The sequence below is a fragment of the Xenopus laevis genome, chromosome 2S (genome assembly GCF_017654675.1).
Source record: "Xenopus laevis strain J_2021 chromosome 2S, Xenopus_laevis_v10.1, whole genome shotgun sequence".
In the NCBI taxonomy this organism is placed as follows: Eukaryota; Metazoa; Chordata; class Amphibia; order Anura; family Pipidae; genus Xenopus; species Xenopus laevis.
Window position 1 is genome coordinate 100,252,885 of NC_054374.1, and position 16,245 is coordinate 100,269,129.

General features: G+C 39.6%; 1 protein-coding gene across 2 annotated transcripts in view; it reads right to left on the reverse strand.

The window, feature by feature from the left end:
• Positions 1-5,402: 5,402 nt before the first annotated feature.
• LOC108709689 (E3 ubiquitin-protein ligase SH3RF3) overlaps positions 5,403-16,245 on the reverse strand; it is a 239,758-nt gene continuing 228,915 nt past the window's right edge. For both annotated transcript variants that reach the window (XM_041584191.1, XM_018249746.2), the window contains 2 exons: positions 13,670-14,007; positions 5,403-6,492 (listed from right to left, as the gene is read on the reverse strand). In XM_041584191.1, coding sequence (XP_041440125.1) covers positions 6,324-6,492; positions 13,670-14,007 — 507 coding nt within the window. In that variant the 3' untranslated portion in view covers positions 5,403-6,323. The remainder of the gene's footprint in view (positions 6,493-13,669; positions 14,008-16,245) is intronic.

Genomic DNA, 16,245 nt, shown 5'->3' on the forward strand with positions numbered 1-16,245 from the left:
AGGGCACATTGGGGTCATTTATCAACACTGGGCAAATTTGCCCATGGGCAATAACCCATGACAACCAATAAAATTGCTGCATTCATTGTTCTACTTACAGCTGGTTTCAAAAAGCTAATCACGGATTGGTTGCTATAGGTAACTGCCCATGGGCAAATTTGCCCAGTGTTGATAAATGAGCCCCAATAAGAGCAATGGGTAAAGGCACATAATCCCAACCACTTAATAATGTGAGATTAATTAGCTTCTCTAGTGCACTGGTCAACAAAAACAACTGCATATAGGCACTAGTGGTGTGCGGGTCAAGAAATTCTTGACTCACACCAGACCCTAACTTGTCCCCTCCCAACCTGCACCTGGCCCGGCCTGCCATTCCCCCCCTCTATTTATAGACCCCGCAGTGATGTCACAAAAGGGTCGGTGCAAGTCTATAAATATAGGTGCAGGAAGCTGGCAATGCTAGGTAATGGGCAGAGAGAGCAGGAGAAGAGCTCGACCTGGACCCGCCCGCGACCAGAAGATTTTGTGCAGGAGCTATTTTTACCCTTTTGCTCTCTTACTAGTTTCTCATCTCTATTCTTCTTTTAATTTTCCCTTTACAGGTCCCTTTGAATTTTTTAGTAGTGACCTTGCAATTTGGCGCCCCCCCCATATTTCTGTGCTCTGACTATGTTTTCCTAACTTGAAATGCATGTTGTTTTACCGTTTCTAGACTGGTGGGGAAAGGGGCAGAAGGGAATAAAAACAAAGCCCAAGAGTGAAAGAAAAAAATGTACCTTGGTGCTGCCCTGACACACATAACTGTCAAGGATTAAGTAGGGGGGCTGTGGAGACTGATGGGGGAGTCTTTGAGGCAGGAGCTGATTGTGGAACACATAAAGTTAAGACAGGAACAGGTTGAAGAGGGCGAAGGTTGGGACTGGAACATACTGGCTAGGACAGGACAATGAGGGCGCAGATCGGGGGCAGACGGAAGGGATGAGACAGGACTGTACAGGAGTAGATCTGGGGGACAGGATAGCAGGAGGAAAGGATAGTGAGAGGAGACTGGAGCAGAAGGCGATTGCAGAAGGACAGGATACAGAAAGAGACTGGAGCAGAAGGAGAGAGGACTGGAGAGCAGGAGGGGTTAGGTAAAAGGAAGAACAGGAAGCAGAAATCAGGAACAGGCAAGGCAGGTCAAGGTTGAAACAGGTTAAGGCAATGTAAAAGTAGGACTGGAGCAGAACTGGGAGGGAAAGACAAGGCAGGAACAGAACAAGGAAAAATAAGGAGGAAAGGTTCAAGGTAGGACAGGGCAAGGAGGCTAGAGCTGAAACCCTTAGCTAGGGACAATGCCACACTGCTAGTCTGGGAAACAATGCAGCAGCAAGGAGTGTTCGGAGGGCTGGCCTTAAATAGGGCAGAGTCAACCCTGATTGGCTAACTGCAACCAATCAGGCTGCAGCTGGGCTGGGGCTGCAGAGGCCAGGTAACATATAGTGAGCAACTCTACAAGCTGCTCACCTGGCCAAATGGTTAAGGCTTCGAGCTAGAAACCCAAATGTTCCTGGCCCGAATCCCAGCAGAGCCTGACAATAACCCAGGAACAGTTCATCATGGCAGCAGACACAAACTAAACTTCAGCTTTTTTTCCCTCAAAGTGCAAGTCCCGGTCCTGCCAATAGTGGATTGGCTTGGCTGCAGGAAGCTTCAAATTTCTTCCTCCAGCCAACCAATCCTCTTGAGGCTGAGGCTGAGACTTACATCTTAAGGGGAAAAACAGGAAGTAAAGCTTTTGTTTTTTTTCTCCTTCTCTTGATTCTTTATTACCAGTAAACCCCCGATTCTCTAAAGAATCGTTAATGAAAGAATGGTAACAACAGTGAGGCAGCAAAATGCGATGGGTGCTGATTCACTCGGCATCCCCAGGCAGCAACTGGCGACGCTAATTTGTGGGGATGTAGAGTGAATCTGTGCCTATTGCTTGTTATTACCTATCTGCTATTAGAATTCTTAAATTTTGAGTTTATTGGTAGTAAAGTGTTACTGAAAAATTTCTTTATAAACAACATTTTTTGTGAAAATGTTCTCCTGTCCTTGAATGAGTTCTCCCTGGTGAGCTGTACTTAAAATCTTGACTTTAACATCAGATGAACGCTGCACTCTTGAAAATGCAACATAAAGTTGACCATGACCAAACACAGGCTCAGATAGGTAAATGCCGACTTTATCCAATGTTTGTCCTTGTGATTTGTTGATTGTCATGGCAAATGCAGCCTTAATGGGGAATTGTCGTCGTTTAAGTTTAAAAGGTAATTCCTGGTCAGAACTGGTAAGGTCAATTCTGGGAATCAAAACAGTATCACCGCTATGGGATCCTGTAAGCACTTCTGCCTTGATAACATTTTGTCTCATGCTCTTCACAACCAACCGTGTACCGTTACATAAACCTTGCTTAGTGTTAGGGTAGGGGCACACGGCGCGATTTCGCCGCGATTCTGCGCTGGGCGAGTTGTCGCTGCGTTTTTTAAGCCGAAATAGCTTTGCTAACTTTGGCGCTGGCGTCAATGCAAATCGCGGCGAAATCGCTGGGGCTAATTCACACGCGGCGATTCTTTTTCTACTGTCGCCCGGAAACGCTCAGCGAGGCAACTTCGGACGACAATAGAAAACGAATCGCCGCGTGTGAATTAGCGCAGCGATTTCGCCGCGATTTGCATTGACGCCAGCGCCAAAGTTAGCAAAGCTATTTCGGCTTAAAAAACGCAGCGACAACTCGCTTAGCGCAGAATCGCGGCGAAATCGCGCCGTGTGCCCCTACCCTTAAGGTTTCTTAACAGCATGACTATTGTTCCTACTTTGAGTATAAGATTGTGTTGTGGTAATCCAGCATTGTTGATAGTGTTTAAATATTCTAATGGGAAGTTAAGTTTCTCACTTTCGTCTTCAGAATCAATACAGTCAGTACTCAGAAAGACACAGCTTTGTCCAGGAAGTAATGCAATCACTTGGTTGTTTATCATGTCAACATCAATATTTTTGGAGATAATATAGCCCGTTTTGCTAAAAATGGCCACCCACGCAGGTACGCAACCGGTTCCCCTCCTAGAGTGACGCTAGCGCCGCCATTAGACAAACTTGCAAAGGAGTAGCAAGATGGCCGACGCTTATACAGACTTTAGTGGGCGGATGACAAACTCGCAGAGGAGTAGCAAGATGGCCGACGCTTATACAGACTTTAGTGGGCGGATTTGGCAGTGGGCGGATGACAAAGTCGCAGAGGAGTAGCAAGATGGCCGACGCTTATACAGACTTTCGTGCAGGTACGCAACCGGTTCCCCTCCTAGAGTGACGCTAGCGCCGCCATTAGACAAACTTGCAAAGGAGTAGCAAGATGGCCGATGCTTATACAGACTTTAGTGGGCGGATGACAAACTCGCAGAGGAGTAGCAAGATGGCCGACGCTTATACAGACTTTAGTGGGCGGATTTGGCAGTGGGCGGATGACAAAGTCGCAGAGGAGTAGCAAGATGGCCGACGCTTATACAGACTTTCGTGCAGGTACGCAACCGGTTCCCCTAGTGTGACGGTGAGCGCATCTGCCTCCCTAGATCCTAACCTTCCAGCGGTCGCCGCCTGAGTGAGCAGGAAAGAAGAGGCGGCGGGAGGCAGAAGGAGACGGTGAGCGCATCTGCCTCCCTAGATCCTAACCTTCCAGCGCATCTGCCTCCCCGATCCTAACCTGTTCTGATCCTAACCTTCCAGCACATCTGCTAATCGAAGGCCGCATCTATGTCTTTCGGCTGAAGTTGCGCGCGCATCTCATAGATCCTAACCGAAGTTGCGTGCGCATCTGCCTCCCCTCCACTCGGGACATAGATAGGCCTTCGGTTAGTATATAGGATTAGCCAGGTTTGGAAAGGCTTACCCTTCTTTAGCCTTAATGAAAATCCACCAATGGTTCAAGCATTAAAGATGTGCAATTCTTAGTCAAGTTTAGCAATAAGTTCTGTAGTGGGTGTTAAATTGTGAAATTTAAATCTTTGTTCGTTAGTTAAATGTGTTCACAAGCCTGATCGAAACTGATAGAAAGTTATCTTAACTGTGTGCACAGGAAAATGCTTCTACCATTTGCTGCATACAGGGGATTGAAAAAGGGCCTGTGTGCCCGAAACATGTTGTGTGTTGTTCATGAATGCAAACTTGCTTTGTAGCTTGATCTAGGTTTTCTATTATGGCAGAACATTTGGCAGCTTTTAAAAAGAAAAGTGCTCTGGCTACATAGATTTAGAATGAAATGTGTGCAATGTCCTGAAAGTCTGGAGGTGTTAGCATTCATTCAAATTCCACAGAAAATTCAGTTTTTGATTCACACACTTGTATGCATTGCCCCAAAATTCTTTTTTTTTACTTATAACAATCTGTATATGTATAGGGCAATTCACCTTCATTAGCAAAACAGTAATAACACATAAAAACCACAGAAATGTGTTCAAACTATCATAACCTGCCAAATTTCATAAAATGAACATGGTAAATAGATTTTCTTTTTTTTATTTGTCCCTCTTTCTATTTCAAAAATGTTGGGAGGATATGTCTTAATCCAAGATCTCTACACCAATACTGAACTATACATATGAATGACAAAGCAGATTTATAATCAGTAAATTATTTTTAAGAAAGAAGTAATGTGATTTTTTACTGGCGTATGAATAGGAATCGCAGGCTCAGTCTGAATTGTAACAATAACAAAGGATCTTCAAGTGGGCTTCAGCTTGGGATTTATAGTCCCACGTGTAATCAGACACATAGAGTGAATTCTCCCAGGTTCTATTCCCCTATTTTTAGCAACTTCTGTTTATGAACTATGGAGTGGTCCCTACTTGTTTCAACCCGACACTGTTCAGATCAATCATTGCTATTAATCTTTCAATATACAAAGGGTTTTTCTAGGTTAGCATTTTAGCATTGATATCAAATTATGAAAGTTATAGCTTTCATTCTTTCAGGTTAGTACAAGTCAAAACTCACAACAGCTTGCAGGGTCTCAGTTTGATATCAGTCCTGTGTAGAGATATTAGATTTAAAGGCCAGGACATCAAAAAATTTAATTGTTTTAAAGTAATTTAAATATAATGTAATGTTACCATGCACTGTTAAAACTGCTGTGTTTGCTTCAGAAACACTACTATTGTTTATACAAATAATCTGCTGTGTAGCCATGGGGGCAGCCATTCAAAGCAGAAAGGCTTAAGTTACACAACAGATAGCAGATAAGATCTGTAGCACATGATGTTATCTGTTATCCACTATTTAACCTGTGCCATATAGCCTTTTTCAATTTCCGCCATTGCTACTCAGCAGCTTGTTTATATGAACTATAGAAGTGTTTCTGAAGCAAATAGATCAGTTTTAAAAGTGCAGGGTAACCCTACATGATATTGTCATTACTTAAAACACCTTCATTTTTTGGTGTTACCGTTCCTTTAATGATTGATTATGAAGATTTATACGTAAACCACCAAGTAAACAATGGAGTATGAGGCATAGACGAGACGCTGGGCAAAAACATAGCCTTTCAAATGCCACTGCAAAATACTTATTCAAAATAACTGAAAAGGTTTACAATGGATAAAAACACCAGATAAGAAAATACAATGTAATAATCTATAGTGTATTCAAGGACAAATAATTAAATATATTATCTCCCAAAACAGACATCACATAAACAAATGTATTTAGTCCCCACTGATGCTTTGTTTCTATAAGTGGTTGCAGACTGCAAGACAATAACATAACCAATTTGTTTGCGGCTTCTGAATGATCATGTCCATCTAAGGCAAGTCTGCATTACAATACCTTCATTTTGTTGTAACCTGTACATTCTTCCTATTCATTCTTGCATAGGCAAGTAATAAGAACACTGCAGTTTAGACAAATAAGTTAGGGTAGAATATACATAAAACATTTCAGTCATCATCAATAGATCGTTGTAAGCAAACAACATTAAAATCATGTGAATCCTCTCCGCCACTGATTCTAAGAGGAAGGCACTACTTTAGAAAACCATTTCATTTTCCACCCAGTCTTCTTGAAGGACATTTATATCATGGCATTTCTTCAGGTGTAGAAATCAAGGGTCCAAGCCAATCTTTGGAAGTCAAAATGGTAATGAAAAAGGATAAAGCACCCCGTTTGTTGACTTGTGCTTATTCTCTTACATCACATCTCTTACATCACCAGCACCAGCTACAAGATCTTCCATTCATGCTATCACAATTTCATGTTGATGCTCTTTCGGCTTGATTAAGAAACTATACAATCACTTTTGAGAGCAGTCATCAGAAACTCTCTACAAAGCTTCCAGGGAAAAGGCCTGTCCTTCCATTTCTCTGCAAAGTGCCTTTGTACCAACCATCTTCTCGTTTTTTGTGAACAAATACAATGTCTCCCTCTTTCAGCTCGATTTCTGCCTCACTCTGAGGTGGGTATGGCACAACAACCCGATACCTGAAATAAATATAGATATATATATATAAATTAGAAGGACTGACTTTACAATCATCAATTTTTACAATTTGCAAAATATGTGGAAAGACTGGGATCTTGGGTTTTCAGATCACCATACTGTGGCTGTCAGACTGTTTCAGTTCAAGAACCCTTTGGAGAGCAACTCTTTGCTCAGAGCCCCTCATGGTTCGTAACGAGGAAAATATTCCTATATCAGCCAGTCATCCATAGTTCCAAGGGTATTTAGAACCCAAGTCTTACCATAATTGGCATTCAGGCTGCGTTCTCCTCTGCCAATTCTCCGGTCCCCTCCATAGGGCCAAGCTCCTCAGTTTGGGAAAACACTGCCTCAAAGGAAAATTCAACCGTTAACTAAAAAAAAGCCATACCCCCATACCCTACATAGACCCCCATCCCTCCTCCCCCCAGCGTAGCTGCTACCCTCTGGGAAATGCCCCTAACTTTTTACTTACCCCTTGGCGCAAATTCAGGGATCAGTTCACAGCAGCCATCTTCAGGTCTTTGTGTCTTCTTCCGTTAATTCTGCAATTTCCGTGGCTTCCGGCGCATGCGCAGTTGTCACGAACAACTTTGCATGCGCCGCTTTGCTGGTCTCAGTCTCAGAATACCGAAGACCTGGAAGATGGCTGCCGTGAACTGCGATCCCTGAATCTGCATGGAAGGGTAAGTAAAAAGTTAGGGGCATTTCCCCAGGTTAGCAGCTAGGCTGGGGGGGGGGCGGAGGGAGTGGGGTCTACGTAGGGAAGGGGGGTAGGGTTTTTTTTAAGGCCATTTACTTTTAGTCATTATAGATACAAGAATAGGATTATTTCACCACCAACATTGATTTGTTGGCCTCGTTATAAACAAAACATAGTGGGGTTCATTTATAAACACTGGGCAAATTTGTACCTGGGCAGTAACCCATAGAAACCAGTGACTAGCTTTTACAGGCAGCTGCTGGTTAAACAATGAAAACAAACATTTAATTGGTTGCTATGGTTTACTGCCAAGGTGAAGATGTGCCCAGTGTTTATAAATGCACCCGCTATCTTATTACCTAAAAAAAGGAGACCAGAAAAATGATTGATTAAATATATTCTATGAGAGATAGCATTTCTGTATTGTCAGAACTCTCTAAATAAAGGGTTTACAGAAAACAGATCCCACCCATCTACTGTATATGCTTATTATTTGAACAAATATTTATAATAATGGTCAGATAATACACAGTTAACTAGTGGGAGTTTGTATAAAATAGACTCATATACAGTATTTATTGATTTCTGAAATCCATATCAAAGTAACTATTTTACATATGAAAAAAAAATAAGATACAAGGCATGGTGCAGTAGATATTTTACATCACAAATATTCAATGGTCAAAAGTAAAAAATCAACACTGGTGCTGTCATAATTATAATTACAATTTTCAAAACCTGCCAGATACTTTCTGAGGGGTTAGTCATCTATATAAATTGTGCCAGGAAATGAATTCTCCCCAAGGAATGAAATGCAGTAACATGAAGGTCTGTGCTATTGATCAAGAGAACCTCATGTAAGTATTTCACTTTAATATGTAGAGCTCAAAGCATGGGATCTGCTTTAACATGAACAGATCACTGACAACCAGGAACACCACCAAGTCCCTTGTATAGTAAGTGGCATTCCTTTGATATTCTTTAATTTAATCCTCCATTCCTTTTTATAAATGACTGTTGTTGTTTAATTAATTTCCAAGAAATTTCAATAGCTACAATTTATAGTGAGGCAAATATAGTAACCTAAGGCTAGTGACACATGGGTGACTTTTGTCAATTAAAAAAAAAAAGAAAAGGGCACGAAAAACTAAGTTGTAGAGACAGTCACCCAGTAGAAAAAGCAGTCCAGGTGCACTGGCCCCAGACCCTCAGCATCGGGAGTGGAAAACCGTAAGCAACAAAAATGTTATCATTTAGGCACTCAAATGATTCCACAAGGTTCACATAGATATAACGTATAAAAATCTTTATTTTAATGTATTTTAATTTACAAAAGTTAACATTTCAATTAACCCTGTGCTTTTCGTGCCCTAGGGCCACTTAGTCATGGGCTAAGCATGAAATGAGTAGGGTAAATGGAGATGCTAACATTTTTTATTTAATATAAAAGACCGTGGAGGAGTTGGCCTTAAGGCAAGTGATCTGCTTTTAATGCTGGATCTCAGGATGTGATACATAGTTTCAAAGGCTTGGGGCAGTCCATTGTGAGAAGTCATATAATATCTTGGTGTCCTAACATACTGCACTTATGATGGCGTTGCTGATTTATCTAAATTGGAAAGAAATGTGCAATTCATGCATTCATTTCTTCTCATCTTACTCACTGTGGAGTTGCCATTGCTATGTAAGAGTTGCAACACAAAGTTAAAATCTTTCACAACCTACTCATGACAATTCTCAGCCATTCTCGTAGCGCCTCCTTTCTGAAGTCGCCTGAAGTTGGAAACTTTGGGCGACTTCAGAAAACAAAGCACTCTGAGTGCCATCCCGCCGGTGATTACGATTCTAGCCAGCGGGAGGCAGTTCGGGGAGATTCATTGCCCCGAAGAAGAGGTGATTTATCGCTGGGCGATTAAATATCCTCGAACCTGAGTGTATGTCTCTGCCCTAAGATGGAGCCCTAATCAATTGTCTCAGTTAAGACTTGTTTATCTGTTTCCTGCATGATCTAGACCTTCTAATGACAGCACCATTTTGAATGATAAACATGAAACTGAGTAGAAAAGAGCTTGGTGGATATTTTCTATGGAAGATTATCATGTTCAAATCAACTGAAAATAGCATTAATATAAAATATGTGCTCCATTATAAAATTTTCCTTCACACCTGCGCAAGTGATGGGGTTAAAAGGAACAATTATGTCTTTTTCTACAGTTAATGATGCGTAAAGTACAATTACCCTGCTTTAGAATGAGTGAGATCAAACCATTTTTTCAGGGCAAGAATGTATGATGCGCCTCAAATGTTCTAAACCTTAGATTTCTGTATGTGGTTGAGAAGTTGGATTTAATGTCTATACGTGCAAATCGAACTTATTTGCATCAGTGATTTCCTGTAACTGAGAACGAATGAATTATTGACTAGTGATGCGTAAATATATAAAAATGAGGAGCTACAGTGGCCTCTGCAGAAAAAGATTTCTGCATGTTATTTCTTAATTTGACAGGTTTTAAGTGTGCATCACCATAAGCAGTTACATCTATCTGTGTACCTGCCTACAATATGCAGAGTTGAATGCCTGACCACCCTGCTGTGTTAATCTGATTTTTTTTAAAGGTATCTAGATAGATGAACTTCTGTGGCTCCCAGTTGGTGTTTTTGAGAGGGAGGCATTTGGTGGGGCCTGAGGTTGTAGGTAACCTTTTGTTCTCCTTTAGACCTTTTTCTCTTGATTCTCTTTACCCCTGGACAGTGGTGTAACTAGATGTTACTGGGTCCCACAGCAATTTAATTTTATTAAACATAACCAGAGTTTTTTTACCATTATATGTTGAAATTGCTCATTATTTAGGGCCTCATGGGGCCGAAGGTGTGTGTAATTTTACGCCATGCAAAAGCCGGATTTGACATGGTTATTTTACATTGCTTCCGGCGGAAGTTGCTCTAAGAAAAAACACGGCGAACCCTGGCAATATGTGTGGTGTATTACCCCGCTGTTTTTTACGAAGTATAATTAATATGCGCCTAATTGTACAGCATTGTGTATATGAGTGGTACTATATCATTGAAAGATATACAGACACATAGATTCCTAATATATTTGTGCACTAAAATACTATATATGCAAATACACCACCTAATGAGTGTTTTAGGGCTGTCATTGTTATTCATTTGGGAATTTTGATAGTAATCCAGTTTATAAATAAAACATGGGCACTGTAGGACTGTAGTTACAAGCGCAACTGCAGTGTGCAATGTATAATTTCACATGCAAGTCACTTTTTTTAACCTACAATGCAGATTTTATTTTCCAGAATTCCAGTGTAATTTCAGTTACGACGGATAGCTGCTCCTGGCACATTACTGTATGTCCAATTATATACAATTGTATTGAACATTTTCAAGATACCGTAGTTTTATTTCTGCATTTGGCATAAAAATGACATTCGTGCATGATTCTTTGCTGCGTCATTAGGTGCACCATTCACAAGCTGGGAAAGATGCATCTGCATCAAGTGCAACTTTATGAAAGTTCAAGGAGCAAATTAGTGTGCAAGTCAACAAATTGCTTTGGTTTGTGAAACCATTACTCAAATGTGGTTGTGGGTCTTACAGAGCAACTTAAATAGACCTGATTAGAATCTCATATACTTACCTGAACCTAATATAGTTTTTAACATACATTGATAAAAATAGGATTTTTTATGTGTATTATTTTTCCTGTGCAAGCACTCTGGTCCATGTAACTTAATATACAACATCTTTAAAAGTAGAAATGACATTGATTTGTTGTTGCCATGGATATATGCAAAGTTTAATTCAATGGGAAATAACCAGTTATATTACTTTTTGAATGATGCAGCAATTCTGAATTCTGCTCATTGTTAATCCTGCTAGTCTATCACCCACAAAGCCATTCCACACATTTTACAGAAAGTAACACAACAGGAATAAAGACTAAAGTCAGTAATGGAATATTCATGATTTTATCCCTTTCACTAAAAATGTACACAATGATCTCACCTTTGTGACTTGAATCATAAACCACAATAGATCTGTAATGACTAAGTACATTATGTATAAAATACACACTGAAACAATTGTTATTCTTAATTAGAAATAGCTTTTTAGAAAAACAGTAAACTGTGGCTTTTGCAAATAGCAGCATAATATATTTTATACAATGTTCTATTTTGGATCCAGTAGATAAAAATGTTTCTAAATTTTCTATAGAGCCGTGAATAGAAAATAATTATATCCTTGTCACAAAAGACATATTTTTTTCTTTGGTACACCCTTAGATAAGTGCAGTACATGCTCAAGAAACCAACAAAGAGCGAAACTTTGGGATAGCACCCACCATTCAATCAAAGTATGGCATTAATACCATGAAGCCATCATTAAATCTTCTACTGTTCAATGGATCAATGCAAGTTGCTGCAAAAACAGAATATTCCACAAAAAAATAGCAGTCAAATAAATAAAATTGTGTAAGTGTTAATGCATTGAAAATCAGATTGCAATAAAATGCAATTATTCCCTTAGAACAGTGGTCCCCGACCAGTGGCTTGTGAGCAACATGTTGCTCATCAACTACTTGGCTGTTGCTCACAGTGGCCTCAATGCAAGTGCTTATTTTGATCACTGGCTTGGAGGCGAGATTTAGTTGCATAAAAACCAGGTGTACTGCCAGAGTCTTCTGTAGGCTGCCAGTCCACATAGAGGCTACCAATAGTCAATCACAGCCCATAATTGGCACCCCAGGAATGTTTTGCATGATTGTGTTGTTCTACAACTTTTTTTACATTTGAATGTGGCTCACAGGTAAAAAAGGTTGGGGATCCCTGCCTTAGACTATGACGTATGGATTTTCGGTCATGCAATCTAAGCAAAAAGTAGGGTCTTCTAATAAGTAATTTGTTCACAATAATCAATACAGTTTAACAAATATATCATAGAAGAGTCAATAGCTGACAGAAAAGGTTAGTGAGTTGGCTTTTGAGTTACAGAACCTGATCAAAAAGTTGATATCTGGCTTCTCACAGGTACTTGCTCATAGTAATCGATACAGTTTAACATGTATATCATAGAAGTCTTCAAGGCTGCAGCCTTAAGGAGGGCTCAATCACACTATTAGGGCCAATGACAGCCAGAAGAGGTTAGTGAGTTGGCCTTTGAGCTATGGAAACTGCCCAAAAAGTGGGCAGGTGAATTTTCCCACAGGTACTTGCCCAACGTAATCAATGCAGTTTAACTGCATAGTTGGGGCCCATTTACTTAGCTCGAGTGAAGGAATAGAGGAAAAAAAACTTAGAATTTCGAATGTTTTTTGTGGCTACTTCGACCTTCGACTACGACTTCGAATCGAACGATTCGAACTAAAAATCGTTCAACTATCGACCATTCGATAGTCGAAGTACTGTCTCTTTAAAAAAATACTTCAACCCCCTAGTTCGCCACCTAAAAGCTACCGAAGTCAATGTTAGCCTATGGGGAAGGTCCCCATAAACTTGGCTATCTTTTTTTGGTCGAACAAAAATCATTCGATCGATGGATTAAAATCCTTTGAATCGAATGATTTCCGAATAGCGGTAAATCCTTCGACTTCGATATTCATATCGAAGGATTTAACTTTGACAGTCGAATATCGAGGGTTACTTAACCCTCGATATTCGACCTTAAGTAAATTTGCCCCGTTGTGTATGAGTAGTCGGCTAATAAAAGGAAAACCACAGCATTGATATGCTTGCTGAGTGCTCTCCTCATTTCCCAACAATTTGATTTATATATATCAGGATACTGGTGACCTGATTGAGGAAAGTTGCACTCTTATCCCGAATCGAGTTGGCAGTGCGAAGGAAGCTGGTACTGCTGAAGATATGGAAAAGCAAAGTGGAATCAGCAAGACAGCTTTCAGACAAAGCAGATAACAGGCAACGTTGACAAGGTCTGCACTGACTGGTGGTGTGAGAGACAAGAGGTAAGTTCTGCTGGTACTTGTGCAAGAAAAATAGGGTTGAAGGTTGAAGTTAAATAAAGGCAACACGACAAGGGTTAAGCAGAAATCAAGCCAGATCAGGAAAGCAAAGTTCAGGATAGAGGAATGGACCATTATAACAAATCAACCAGTATAGAACACAGGGAACAGGTACATGGACCTAAAGACCATGACATTTGTGCATTGAGAATGTAAATAAGAAAAGTATGCTCTAAAAGTAACATCCTCAACAGACCGTCACCATCATTCCTGTACCCTCAGACAAACGCTCACTTCCAGGCAAAGGTGTGAATACATTAATACAAGGATACCATTAAAACTTTAAGAAACTCCAGCTGTTGTTTTTGGTATTTTACTTTGGCGTCACTTTTTGCTAACCGTTTAAGTCAGGGAAGAATGTATAAAAATGTGATTTAGCCTTACCTAACTGTACATCAGTCACAAACATTACATATAATTGTATCGTTTTTAAACCTACCTCTCCCTTGATAAAGTTTTGGGCTCAGGTCGGACCGCGAGCATCGCACAAGCAGGTTGTCTTACTGGTGAAGGAAATGAAAAGTTAAGATCTAAAGATCCAGTTTTTCTGTGCAAGGGATGCATTCCCATTGCTCCTTGCATTTCACTTTCAAGAGGACATGATCCAGCCCTGCCATGGCTATTCATAGAAGACAGCTCCAGTGCCACTGCTCCTTGTATCATTCCTTCTACCACAACTTGAGGGTCATGAGTTGGCGAGATGGAGGGCGGAGATCGAGACTTCTTCTTTGCAGAAGCTCCGGTAAGCAGTTTGAGAAGTCCACTCTTCTTCTCTCTCTATTAAAAATAAATAAATAGAACATTTAGTTTAACTACTCCACCTTCAAAATAACCACAATAAGCAAGTGTTTCCTTCTTATGAAAACTCTCATATGATCAACCCAGTGAATCCCCAGATGAATGTGTCCCAGCAGGACACTCAGAATTTTTCTCAAGTAAGAGAAACTGGGGTGGGAGACCATAAGATCTAAACATGTATTCTACGAAAGCATATATATAATAAAAGAGGAGATGGCGTAAATTGAGTAAAAATTAAAAGCAATAATGTTAACTTTACATTTACAGAACATAATTCAGAAACCAAAAGTTTCAAGGTGGATTTCTAAACAAAATATAGTTAACTTAATTGTCCTTGAATTGAAGGAACAGATTTGATTCTCAACAGTTGACATTATAAAATTGTTGGTGCAAATCAATAAGATTCTGACATCATTTCCAAAAAACATGACACTGTAATTTACTGTATGATAGGGGACATCTGTAGAATCTCCAGATATTCTGTAACTAACCCAAAATAAAAGTCTCAGTCTTGCATATTAATGACTGACATGTGATACTAAGGGGCCCGTTTACTTAGCTCGAGTGAAGGAATAGAAGAAAAAATACTTTGAATTTCGAATGGTCGAATATGGCTACTTTGACCTTCGACTACTACTACGACTTCGAATTGAACGTTTCGAACGAAAAATCGTTCGACTATTCGACCATTCGATAGTTGAAGTACTGTCTCTTTAAAAAATTCTTCGACCCCCTAATTCGCCACCTAAAACCTACCGAGGCCAATGTTAGCCTATGGGGAAAGTCCCCATAGGCTTCCTAACAATTTTCTGATCGAAGGAATATCCTTCGATCGATCGATTAAAATCCCGTGAATTGTTCGATTTGAAGGATTTAATTGTTCGATCGAACGATTATTCCTTCGATCGTAGGAATATCGGTAAATCCTTCGACTTCGATATTCGAAGTTGAAGGATTTACATTCGGCAGTCGAATTTCGAGGGTTAATTACCCTCAATATTCAACCCTAGGTAAATCTGCCCCTGGGTATTATCATCTTCAAAGCTAGAAGCCTAGTAATTACTTTAGCATTTTAAATAAAAACACAATCAAATCCAATGTCTGGTGGAATAACAACATTTAGCTCTGCAGCATTTTAAATTAAAACCAAGTGATTTATACTAAAGAGATTCTACATCTGAAACGGAAGCCTGCCAGCATTTCATCAGAAGTTGTTCTATTAGCTGTAATCATATAGAATTGAACTGAATGCTAGTGACAGAGCCTTTTGTACTTAGGGCAATCATTACAATTAAACATTTTAAAAATGCAAAAAGAATGGGACATTCTAAGAAATACTAAGAAAAGAAATGAGTCCTGTATTTGATTCTTTAAAGGTTTTCTATGCATATAAATTTCAGACTAATTAGAGGACTTCTGGTGTACCAAGATCCAAAAAGGAAAGAGACCTCACCATTGTGAGATATGGGAATTGAAAGCTAGCTGTCACTGTTTTTAACATGTGGCATTAATACAGTATTTGCCATGGTCTGATATAGCAGAGACAATCAATAAAATGTTTTGACCACTGATGTTTCTACCTGAGCAGTGGTGGCGATAACATTTCATGTACCATAAAACTTAGAAAAATCACCATCTGTCTGTAGTGCGAAGAACAATTGCAAATCACACTACAGCACAGTGTTGTACACTGGTGAGGAATTGACAATTCCTACCATTATTTCATTAGTTCCTGGACACACTAGGATTTGTGTTATACAGTGACAGTGAGAACTATGTGGATAGCTTGATGGGACCAACCTAAAGTCAGGAAACCATTACATCATCATATGCCAATTAGATTATGGGATAGCTGAAAGAGGAGGTGATTTGTCCTTGAGAAATGTTTTATGGAGGTGCCAGCTGATGTAAGCACTGCATTAATAACATCAATATGATTTGTCAATATCCCATTGAAAAGCTTCAGGCAGTTTGGTGGTTTCCTAAATACTGGGGTCCAAAGGTTACTGTTTAACATGGAACATCATAAATGGACAATAAGGTTTTTGGATGTTCTAATAGAAGTGACAGGATAGAAATACTGAAATCTATGCAAACCAATGAAGGAAATTTTTATTTTTCAATATATGAGAGCTTTATATATATATATATATATATATATATATATATATATATATATATATATATATATATATATATATATATATATATATATAT